Below are 11,446 nucleotides of genomic sequence, written 5' to 3'. Positions count from 1 at the left end.
GGGTCACATTTATCGGGAAGGAGAAGAAAGAATTTGTGATGTTTGCAGAAGGATGTGCTGCTTCATTTGCTGGACAAGACAGGGTTGTTGTTAAGGTACTACTACGGCTTGTGAGGACATGCATTCACCCCTTTTCTTTCCCACAAACACACACAAACACACACACACACACACACACACACAAACACACACACACACACACACATTGACTGAAATACAAGCACCCCTCCCCCCACATTTATCTTCTTTACCCTTTTATAATACGCTGTAAGCAGAAACACACACCTCTTCTCTGCTTCCTCCAGACACTTTGGGGAGAGACTACACAGCAAAGTGTGACATCACCTCTGAGCTGCAGCGGTTACCAAGGTGATATGATTTCTGTACAAGAATAGAATCCCCACCCCACACACACACACACACACACACACGCACACACACGCACACACACACACACACACACAAAAAGGGGCATGTACAGGTGAGGTTTGCCATGTCCTTGACAGGCAAACCTCATCAGGCATCAGGTTAGAAATTTTACACACACTATCTCCTGTCTCTGTCTTTCAAGTTCAAATTATTAAAGAAACAAAGATTCCCACAGAGGAACTCTATTTGTCCTGCACGTCTACCCATGTGCTGTCGATTAGCCTATTTGTAAATGTCCCCTGTGTGTGCTGCAGTGCTGCAGTATTCTGCAGTGATTAGTCCATCCAAACAGCGTTGCCTCAGCCAGCTGCAGCTTTGAACAATAAAGGACTATGCACAAAATTAAAACAATGGAATAGAACATGACGTGATTTTGTTGTCTGGGAAAATAATGGGAGGGTATGGGTGTGCATGTGTGATGGACAGATAAGGATCGAGGAGTGATAGATAGAGACAGGGAGAGTCCAGTCAGGTGTCTGCCGGCTGCCTTTACAGAATAGCTCTTATCAGATGTGAGCACTCGCAGAGTCAGTCAGGGTGAGGTAGAGAGACAGAAGAGGGAAAGAGAGAACACATACTCCGTATACATGTCAATGAAGGACTGTTTTAGAGAGGAGAGACAGCCAGACAGCCCATGAGGCAAGTGCCTTTCTTCACACAGCCCTTATTTTTTTGAGTTACGAGACCGAAGCTTGTGATCACTCATTACCGCAGCTCCACCAAGGCGCAGGAAGCAAGGAGGATCCTCAAATACCACAGAGCTGCTTAAAAAAATCCGAGCTCTGGGTAGGAGAGAGGACAGACATGCACAGGTGCTGCTAGAGCGATCAAGAAGGGAGCGAGAACGCAGAGAGAGAGAGAGAGAGAGAGAGAGACACTAGTTGAGAGAGATAGAGTGAGGAAGAAGGGGGGGGGGTGGTGGGGGGGACGTGTAGGAGGAGACTTAACTTGCTTCAGAAGGAAGGGAAAAGGAGCCGGAGTGCAATTCCAAAACAGCTGTCCGGCAGACGTCCCAGTCGACAGAAGTGCAGCCCTGAGGCAGAGACAGGAGGCAGGGCAGTGTCAACATGCCCCAGGAGCAGCACAGAAGCCACTGAACACACACACATACAGACAGACCCACACATCAACCTGGGGCAGCAGCGTTCAGGAGAACACCAGCAGTACCTGGGAAAGATCAGGATCTCTCCATCGGAATATCTGAGGTGAGTGAGAACGTGTTTTTTTTTTTTCACACTCTGCTGGTACAGTAATGTGAATTAGTAGACAGGGAAATGTTGCTGCAGTTTTCTTGCTGTCATGGAAGTCTTGTCTTTTTTTTTCTGAATGTCTGGATCAGCATGGGATATTGCTTAGTAACCGTGAAACATGCGAAAGCATGTGTGGTAAGTACGGGAGCGTCTGTCCAGCAGACACTCTCATACGTGTAACACAAGTTAAGAGGAACATGATATCCTCCCCGGTTTCCAAGAGAGACATTTTTGGTCCGGCTACATGCTTAAGGCACGTTCCTCTGAAACGCAGAGCTGGCTTTGCTTTTATCTCTCAAGTGGAGTAGATTTGGAGGAGGTTGTTACCAGTATATGTTGACATTCCCTTCATGTTTCATATGCCTTGGTTCTGTTTCCTGCTCATCTCTGCCAAGGATAACTCTGGCATGTGCTGGCCATGCTTGCGGGTGGCACAAGGGGAGCGAGAAAAAAAGACAGAACAAACACTCAACCCTACTATTCACCCTAGTCCCGGCACTGCCACCAGGCCCCGAAAGTAAGGCCTTTGCCTATAATTGAGGTTTTTTTATGTAACAAACAGCTCAGCCTATTCTGGAAGGCTACCATTACCCTCTGTGGTATATGCATTTGCTTTTTATAACAACCCCAAAGAGAGGGTCTTTTTGCTATTCAAAGGCGTGACAGAAGTCAAAGCCACGGTTAGATGTTAGAAGAACTTCAAACTTGCACAAAATTGCTTTGAAGACACAGTGGGAGGAGGAGAAGTTTGTCTCCTACACACTGATGATGTTACACTGACCACAACTACTACAGAAGTGCAGAATAGCATGCTATTTTTCAACGGCATTGATGTGAAATGTCAGCGCAGTCATCCCATCACGGGGAGGAATATTTAGGGGATGCACAGTTTCTATTTTAAAGAATGGGAATGTCATATGCAGGTCACATTTTGAACAGCTGCTCTCCTGTGCCTCTCTCTGTACGTCCCTCATCACCGGCTTTGGAGCAATATGGCGAACAGTGAACTGTAAAGCACCGTTAAACTATAGCATTTGTTTAGGCTACAGTAGAATTGCACTGCCTTTAAGAAAATACTGACCCATTTATATCACACGTGACTTCTCCAGAAATACTCAGACAAATCACAAACCATTAGTTTAATTGCCGGATGCCAAGCCCACATTTATCTGCCCCCACACTCAAACTTTCATCACCTTGCTCCTTCTGCTACCCTCTCACTAATAACTAACCCTGCAAGCACAAACTGATGAGGCAAAGCTCCATTTTTAAAGAGGCTGGAGTGGCTCCAGATCACTTCATGCCCAGACAGATAGCTGTTGTTGACCCAATGACACAGTTGCTTTATCCTGGCTGCTCAGGCAAGCAATTTTGACAGGAAGGTGCCATCAGATCCCCACTTCCCCAGAGGTGTAAATGAAACCTGGGACTGCATTCTGCAGAGGTGGCGCCGCCAGGCTTGGACGTCCACACGTGCCACACCGCCTCGTTTTGGACCACTTCCAAAAGGAGGGTGCAAATCTAGCTTTGGCTTTGAGATATACCAGAATACACCTGCTCAACTATTAACAGCCTGCAGAGACACAAATGGACTGATTGGGTCAGCAGGCCATATGGTTCCATCCTGGGATATCCCAGTAATTGATTACTTTCCTCTAACACAAAGTTAGCTAACATTGTTAAAACTCTCAGATTCTCAGCATATACACAAATCAATACAAGTTTATCCAAGCTCTCATTAAAGTAACCCTCATACTGTTTATGCAGCAGATCCCTGAAAGGATATGAGGATATTATTCTCAGACTTTGCTGTTGGCCTCTGGAATTCCAGTCATGTTTGCCATATAAGCCAAAATGAGCCACCAGCAGGTCGGCTGACGTGAAGGTCAGACCTTCAAGCTTGCACCGTACCAGCTGACTTCTCATTGGCCACAAGTGTTGACCTTGGGTAGGATGCACAGCAGATGCCCCCGTGAGAGTTCCAAGAGTTGGATTGCGCTTCTGCTAGAGGAATTCCTATAAGTTCTGTCCATACTATTGATTTCACCCAACATTATTATCTATTATAATGCATGAGCTGTGCATTTTCTCATGTCACTAGAGAGCAGAGGGTCCACACCGGACAGGCAGATGTTATAATTTCATCAGGGCAGACCAATAATCAATAGGTACGTTTGATAGCAAGTGTTTCAGCCAGCAGTGCAGCAGTGACCTTCTGTTGTTTGGAATAGTATTGCAAAAGTTAAGACAGATATAGACATGTGCACTCTGAGCCCACAGGAAGCAGCTTTTGGCTTTTGTTTCACTTCCCAGCCAATCCCTATTTCCCACTACAGTGAGCATCAGCTGTCAAGGTCAGAAAGGACTGAGGAGCAGCAGCGAAAGGGAGAGACACTACAGAAAGAAAAAACAAGTGGGTGGAAGAGAAATGGAAGGGAGAAAATGTAAGAAAAGCTTGAGCTAAACAAGTGAGGGATTTTGCTGTACCCCCCTCCCTTCACCAAATACTGCAGCACTCCTCTTCGCCCTCCCCCTCACCCCCCCCTTTCCCCTTCCCTTTCTCTCCCTCACTTTTAGCAAACAAACACTTCTCCTTTGCACACATGGCGTGCGTTCAAAACTGCTATCTCTCACGAGCACAGTCAGGCACCTCGCACATACACTCACACTCACAACAGCACTCGAACACACAAGGGTTCTGGAGAGCGGCGCTGTCATTCAACACAATCACACATGTTCTGCATCCCTCTGTGTTTGTCATGGCTATGTATAGCCGCAGAGCGCTTGTTGGGTGACAGGTTTATTTGTGTTGTAATGGCATCCCCTAAAGTGAGAAGATTTCACCTTGTACTTCACATCCTTATTGAAGTCGTCGCTCTCATAAGGCAGGTATTGATGCGACGTACGGCCCTCATCATACAGGGAGACACAAGAATTCATGTTGAAAATGGATGTCGGCGCAGTTGGTTTCCAGCCTACTGTTTGAATTCAAATACACAGCAAATGCCTGTCTCTCTGGCTCCGCACTAATGTCCTTGCTTAATATACATAGCCTACTTAAAGTGTCTCTGATAAGGCCGATGCAGTGTGTCTCTATAGGGTCGGCTGCAGCAGGAATGTGGATGTTTTGTAAGAGAAATCCTTATTTTTATCTTTTTTTGGGGGGTGGACTTGACCGCCCAGGCCCTTTTTTTTGCAGCGGTGCACTCTGTCAGACGGTCACTGCTGACAGACCTCTCATAAGTAAATATGTCTATAAATGGGCAAGCTCTCTCCTCACTGGTGATCTCTCCCACCCCCCATCACACACACACACACACGCACACACACACACACACACACACTGTCAACTCCCTTCCTCCACCGAGTGTTTTTCCCTTTCTCCTTGGTTGCTATGTCATTTCAAACGGTCAACCCGATTCTCTCCTTTTTTTTACTGAGTTCATCCTCCACTAAGCTGGCTGCCAACATAGCGACATGGCGACCCATGGGTTTGTAATCGAAAAGCTCTGACAAGGCAGCATGCAATCAGGCACCTTTTATCAAATCCAATACCTCCTTATTAATGTTTACCCATCCTGATGTACGGTGAAACCTAGCTAGTATGTCAGCCCTTATTAAACTTGGAGCTGACACCATGCCCATCAAATCAATTCACAATCTGCATCACCTCTTTCTTAAAATCCACTTGCTCTGTAATCCCTCATTCTATCTCTCTCACACAATCCCCCTAAACCCCCTAAACCCTTTTCCTCCCCTCTTTCTTCCCTCTGGTCCATCTCTTTCTATCTCTGTGCGTGTCTGAGCAGTAGCTTGTTCCTAAAACAGGCTGCCCTGCTCTGATCCGACTAAAGTCACGCTTTGCGTCTCCTCTCCCTCTGCAGTCCAGCTGTTCCACATTAGCACATCCAGAGTTGTGGAGGCCAAAGGAGGCTCATGTGTGGAAATATGAATAGAGCAACAAAAAGCCTTAGACCCAGGCTTCATCCTCCTTCGCACTGGCTTCTAAGTTTGCTGATGCAAGATGAGGATGAGGATATTTTTTTTCTTGCAGTATCCAGAGTTTATTTGTGGGGCTTGTGCTGGTGACTACATTTCTTTTTCTGGAAGGAAGGTCAGGGGTTTTGTATCAGTAGCAGCACTCATCAAATTAAATTCATGTTTAAAACATATGCTGACATATTCTCTATTTGCCTCTGATTTCAGAAAAGTGGCCATTTGAGTTTTCTACATCGTCGGACATCCCCAGTCCTGCTTGGAATCCCATTTCTTAATCGATGCTGCAATTGCTGAAATTATTTTTGGAGTCCTGTTAGACCGGTGTGTTACTAAGAATGTAACTCGAGCTTTTCCCCTGGGGAACTTTAACGTCCAGAACCTAAAGAGCATTTCTGACTTTTCTATCCTGCACATCTGAGAACTCATCCGCAGTTACAGCCATGCCAGCCAAAGCACCCATATACCTGAAACCCACCAACAGTAAGAAGGGAAAGAAATGTCGCCTCAGAGATATTTTGTCCCCAGATATGATCAGTCCACCGCTTGGGGACTTTCGCCACACCATCCACATTGGCAAGGGTGGGGAGAGAGATGCCTTTGGAGACATGTCTTTCCTCCAGGGAAAGTATGAACTCCTACCTGGGAAGGGAGACATCTACCCTCAGTATGGCATCCAAAGTGAGTTTCTTAGAGCTAACAGCACCGGTGATGCTTCCTTTGCCGAGACCCCCTCTCCAGTACTCAAGAACGCCATCTCCCTTCCAACTATTGGCGGCTGCCAGGCACTTACCCTCCCCCTAATCTCCTCCACTGTGTTCTCCATGCCACCGGAGCCATTGGAGGACATCATTGGCCCTACAGTTCAAATGAAACCTGACAGCACAGAGGAGGTAGAGATCCTGCAGATGGATGCTCTGTTGCGCTCTATGGATGTCTTCAACAGTGAGTCTTCATCTCCCTCCACAGATATCCAGTCGAAGCCTGATGTCCTCCTGGATCTGCTAGAAAATACAGATAAGTCCACCTCTAAGGCAGTTGCCAAAGCTAATAAAATAAACAAGAGCGAAACCAGGTTTGACAAGTCATCATCCTATTATATCAATGGTCACAGCAACAGTACCTTCAAAGCTAACGGAAGCCTGAACAGCAACACAAGCAGCGACAGCTTTGAGAGCTTTAGCGGTAATGGGGACTTCCAGAACAAGATCTGCAATGAAAGGAGTCTCATTGGCAATGGCAACTGCAATGGTTATGGATACTTTAACAATGACATTGCCTTGGGCTTCAAGCAGGAGATCTCAAAGTACAATGGAGAGTGGGTGGACAGGGACAGTGGGGTAGAGGAGGGCCGCATCTGTGATTTTGAGTTTGAGTTTTCCAAGGAGAAGAGCACATCGAAGGATTCCCTCACTCAGATCACAGGGTCATTCCTCTCCCTTGAACTTGATCTGGGCCCATCCATCCTCGACGATGTGCTCAACATAATGGATAAACCCGCAGCAAAGAGCAGGCCTTGAGCTGCACTGAGGCCCCAGGAGGAGAAAGGGAATTATTAAACTATAGCCATGAGGAGAGAAAGACTCAAAAAGCAATCAAAATGGTGTCTGGATATATCATTGAGATGAAAATGAGCTACAATAGACAGAGCTGCTTATGTTTTTATTGTCAAAACATATAACTATTTTAGCTTCTATGGAGTGTTGATTCTTCTTTGTTTGTTTGCCATGCCAGCCGCATGTTTAAGATGCATGTACCATTGACTTACAGCTAAAACACCGCCATCGTGCCTTTGACTGTAAATGCTACATGATAGATTTGTTTTTTTATTCACCATGTATAAACAGTAACTTTGAGGTCCTTCGCTTTTTTACACGGTGTTGAACATATTACATTTTGGGACATTAAGTGTTTTTAACAAAGCATTATTTTGTTTGTCACATAATTAATTTGCCACATGACTATTTCAAACGGCACAACACTATGCATATTTGTGTTTTTAAAATTGTAACACAAATAAATTCATTTTTTCCTATTCTGGCTCATTTCTTGCAGGAAATGTGTGCACACAACAGAACTGAGAGTTAATTCCAAAAATAAGATAACACAAGAGAGGCAGAAAACCTGAATAATGCTGGAAAAAGAAGCATCACCAGAGGGGAAAGGCAAACAAGAACGATACGAAGGGAAAGAAAGAGCTACAGATTGACAGAAAGAAGGATAGAATGGATTTATTTTCTCGCCTCTGACATTCCTTACATTCTGCTTCCCTGCCCTGCAGTGGGAGCACCGGTGGGCCTTCATCTGCCCAACAAGGCGCCTGCTCCATTTGTTTGCGTGTGGCAGGACAAGTAGAGGAGGGGTCTTTGAAATTCCCTGCATTCCAGCCACAGAGCACAAGTGTCCAGGACCAGACATAAATCAGCTGTTTCAAGTGAGGAGGGAGGGCTTCAGTCTTGGAGCCACGCTATCGTCAGCCAGATTGTATAGAGAGATGGAGTTATAAAACATGTGCTTGCAACCCGCAGGCAAACTTTGTTGAACAATAGATGAGTTCTCTTCCTCTGTCTAGTTACAATAAAGATATGTTGACCCAGCAGTTTTGAAGCAACAGCCTGAAAGAGCTGGACAGTCATACCCCTACTTGCAGCCTCTTGGACTTAACCAACCCCCAGCAGTTGTCTCCTCATACTGATACTCTGTCCCTTTGGGCCTTTCTGTGTAGTCATGAAGGGTAAACCATAACAACACCGTATGAAGGCTTATGGCAGGCTTCCCCCAAAACACCCACGTGCCACTCTGTCACGCTTGTTCAGAGAAAACAAGATCACTTCCCTCCTAACATACCCAGAGTCAAATGTACTTGTGTTAGCAAGCTTATTTCATATGCAAATAATTATCTCGCTCCGATTCCACTTCTGTCATTTAGCGGGACAATGTGGCGAACCTCTCCAAGTCCCTCAAAGGCCTCAGAATCTCCGTAAACAATCACAACCAGCCTAGCTGAGGCATCTGTAAAACCAGATGTTAGAGGAGACATGAACATTTCCCCACGCAAGAAAACCCATGTCATGACAGATGCGCCAGCCATGGGAAAATCCCAGCATTAGTGCTGAAGAGTTTGCATATGCTGTGCTGAAGAACACAACCTCCTTGTATGAATAATGAAAATTTTTGCTGTCAAGGTAATGACTATGTTTATACCTGGAATGGTACATCATTGACTTGATGACAGCCTTCATTTTGACAGGCATGTACCCCAAGCAAACTCCCTTTGGTCTGCAAAAGAACTTGCGAGTGCGGCAGTGTAGCGTGTTGTGTAACATATTAGAAGAATTTCTGTAGAGATGCCAAAGCTCTCGGACACCAAATACCAGGAAATACCAGTGTTTTATGAAATCCAATATAAATACTCAACATATGTTACACCCTAAACACTGCCTCCATGTACTCTGACTGAGAGTCCAAAGCTATACATGAAATACAGAGTGAATTGTTGTTTGTTTGCGTGACCGGTTGGCTTTGTGCCCTCATTTTATAGGGGTTTGTCTTATGTAAGATTGCTGTTTCTATTATTTCAAAGCCTAGACAGTAAATCATTGGATCTGTATTTGAATTGCACAACTAGATCATTGGCTCTGTATTTGAATTGCTACCAGCAGACTGTTAAAATATCAGAGATGGAAGGTAGAAATAGTCCTGATGGACTGTTTCTCATTAACACTGGGCCAAGGTGGAAGTTTGACCTGAAGAGACCTTGACTGCAACTATGTCTGATATTCCAAGTTAATACTACAAAGATGCTGTACAGCAACACAATGAGACAACTCACTGTGACACCCACAGTCACAAGCAGAACAATATTCCACTTGTTTTACTAGCAACTCACAGCTCAGCTAAGCTTGGCTTCATGTTTTTCAGTTTGCTTGAACGTATTTTAAGATAAATTCACTGAAAATGAATGTTTTTCTTTTGTTCAAATATTTTTTGGCAAGCCAAACTGGTGTTACTGAAAACAGGGGAGTGACTACCAAATTGGTGACGTTAGCTAAGAGAGGGAGGTGACAAGGGTGTAGCCACTACCTGCTGCCTTGTAATTTTCCAAACAGTTGCTCTCTTGACAGAATCTTTGACCTTGATGCCATGGTTAAGTAGGACAGTGACAAACTTGAGAAAAGAAGAACATACAGAACTTTTTACACATGTTAGCATGTTCTGGTTTATGCTAACTAGGAAAATGTTAACACATCTTGTATGGAAAATTCAATAATATAAAGACAAAAGGGCACACAAAGGCTATTTCCTCAAACCATTTGACCTTACATTACAAGGTAAATCATTCAAGAACATTTCATGAATGTTCCTCTAGCAGATCGGTGATCCGGGGGATCCAGCTCCTCAGTTTCCTGGGCTAAGGTGAAGCTGTCAGTTCACAGATGAATAAGCTCTGGCCCAGAGGCCGCCGGTGCCAAAGAAAGCACAGCTCAGACCCAGCAAAATTTTCCACCCAACCTCCACAACAGAGCTGTATAATGTGCACACTGTCTTTCACATGGACGTGTTGGTGAAGGAGCCCCTCATAGCCGGACTTGAGCTGTGTCAGGAGGATGAGAGGGGAAACTTTAATAAGATGTTTCCCTGCTCACTGGCCCTAGATGGAGACAGCAGAGACGTGAGCAGCAGGATAAAGCTTGTCTTGTCTTCACCTGATGTAAATGGCCTACAGCACAAAATGAGCATAAACACAGATACAGTACTTTCCATCCATCCGGCAGACTGGTCAGGAGGAAATGACCTAAGTTTGAACACAGCTTTTCTTCCGAAATATTATTAGCAAATATTTCTCTTGCTAGGAAAGATATCATTCATTGTTGATACATACTGTACGTGATTCAAAGTTGAATGCCATGACTATGATAATCGGGGCCTCAGTAGTGGACGTTTCTTGGGAACATTTACTTTGGGACGCTGAGCCTAGAGCTTGGAATCAAGTACTCTGCGGATCTGCTGATTTAGCAGCGTAGGGCTGCAGCTCCCTTTCAAAAGACAACAACAGGAGAGAGCAGAGAGAACCTATTCTCAGGGGTGAATAAAATGAGCCTGAGCAGGGGTTGATGCAGTGCAGATACGAGCAAGCTCACATGCAGTTTGGTCTGGCAGGCATTGGATACCTCACTGCACTGTTGACTGTTGTTTGGCTTCCAGTAACCATAGCGAGTTGAGTTTGTATCTTCAGCACGTGAGGGCTGAGCTTAAAGGAGGGCAAAGAGAGGATGAGAGTGAAACAGTGCAGTGTCACCTCAGAGGCATCTGAATACCTCAGTAACAAAACCCAGGCCCAGCTAATTGTGGTGCCACGCTATGTAGAGCAAAACAAGAGCTACTGTACGCCTACTGGTATACTTCATTTATCTCTAATGTGTATCAACATTTGGGGGTTATTTGCACAGTTCAGCACAATACCTGGCCTTGTGTGAATTTTACTTCTCAAAAAGTGTTTGTATACTGTATATGTAACTACAGTTACAGCTATTAACCGTAATTTTAAAAGCTAATTACAATATTAAATGCTGATTATTTTTAACTTGTATACTATATAAATTGATATAATTTGGCATTATATATCACAGACCAGTGAGGTTTTGTGCAGTATACCACTTGTCGTGTTGCAGGATTTGTGAGTATCAAAGTTACAACAGTTTAATACTTTGATGTATCTGTGAGGGGTGTCACTGTATAGGAATGAATATCAGGAATATGTTTTTGTTGTT

At 44.7% G+C, this 11,446-nt stretch overlaps 1 protein-coding gene across 1 annotated transcript; it reads left to right on the top strand.

Annotated features, from left to right (window-relative positions):
* The first annotated feature begins 1,396 nt into the window (after positions 1 to 1,396).
* Positions 1,397 to 7,710, top strand: cdc42ep3 (CDC42 effector protein (Rho GTPase binding) 3). Its single transcript, XM_046071275.1, has 2 exons — positions 1,397 to 1,634; positions 5,886 to 7,710. The coding sequence occupies exon 2, from the start codon at positions 6,119 to 6,121 to the stop codon at positions 7,193 to 7,195; it is 1,077 nt and encodes a 358-aa protein (XP_045927231.1). The 5' UTR covers positions 1,397 to 1,634; positions 5,886 to 6,118; the 3' UTR covers positions 7,196 to 7,710.
* Positions 7,711 to 11,446: the final 3,736 nt, after the last annotated feature.

The sequence above is a fragment of the Micropterus dolomieu genome, linkage group LG15 (assembly GCF_021292245.1).
Source record: "Micropterus dolomieu isolate WLL.071019.BEF.003 ecotype Adirondacks linkage group LG15, ASM2129224v1, whole genome shotgun sequence".
In the NCBI taxonomy this organism is placed as follows: domain Eukaryota; kingdom Metazoa; phylum Chordata; class Actinopteri; order Centrarchiformes; family Centrarchidae; genus Micropterus; species Micropterus dolomieu.
Note: the sequence above shows the minus strand (reverse complement) of the source record. Positions and strands in the feature narration are given on the sequence as shown.

What these genes read in the sequence shown, in the direction of transcription:
- cdc42ep3 (XM_046071275.1), top strand. Translation starts at nt 6,119, where the DNA reads ATGCCAGCCAAAGCACCCATATACCTGAAACCCACCAACAGTAAGAAG.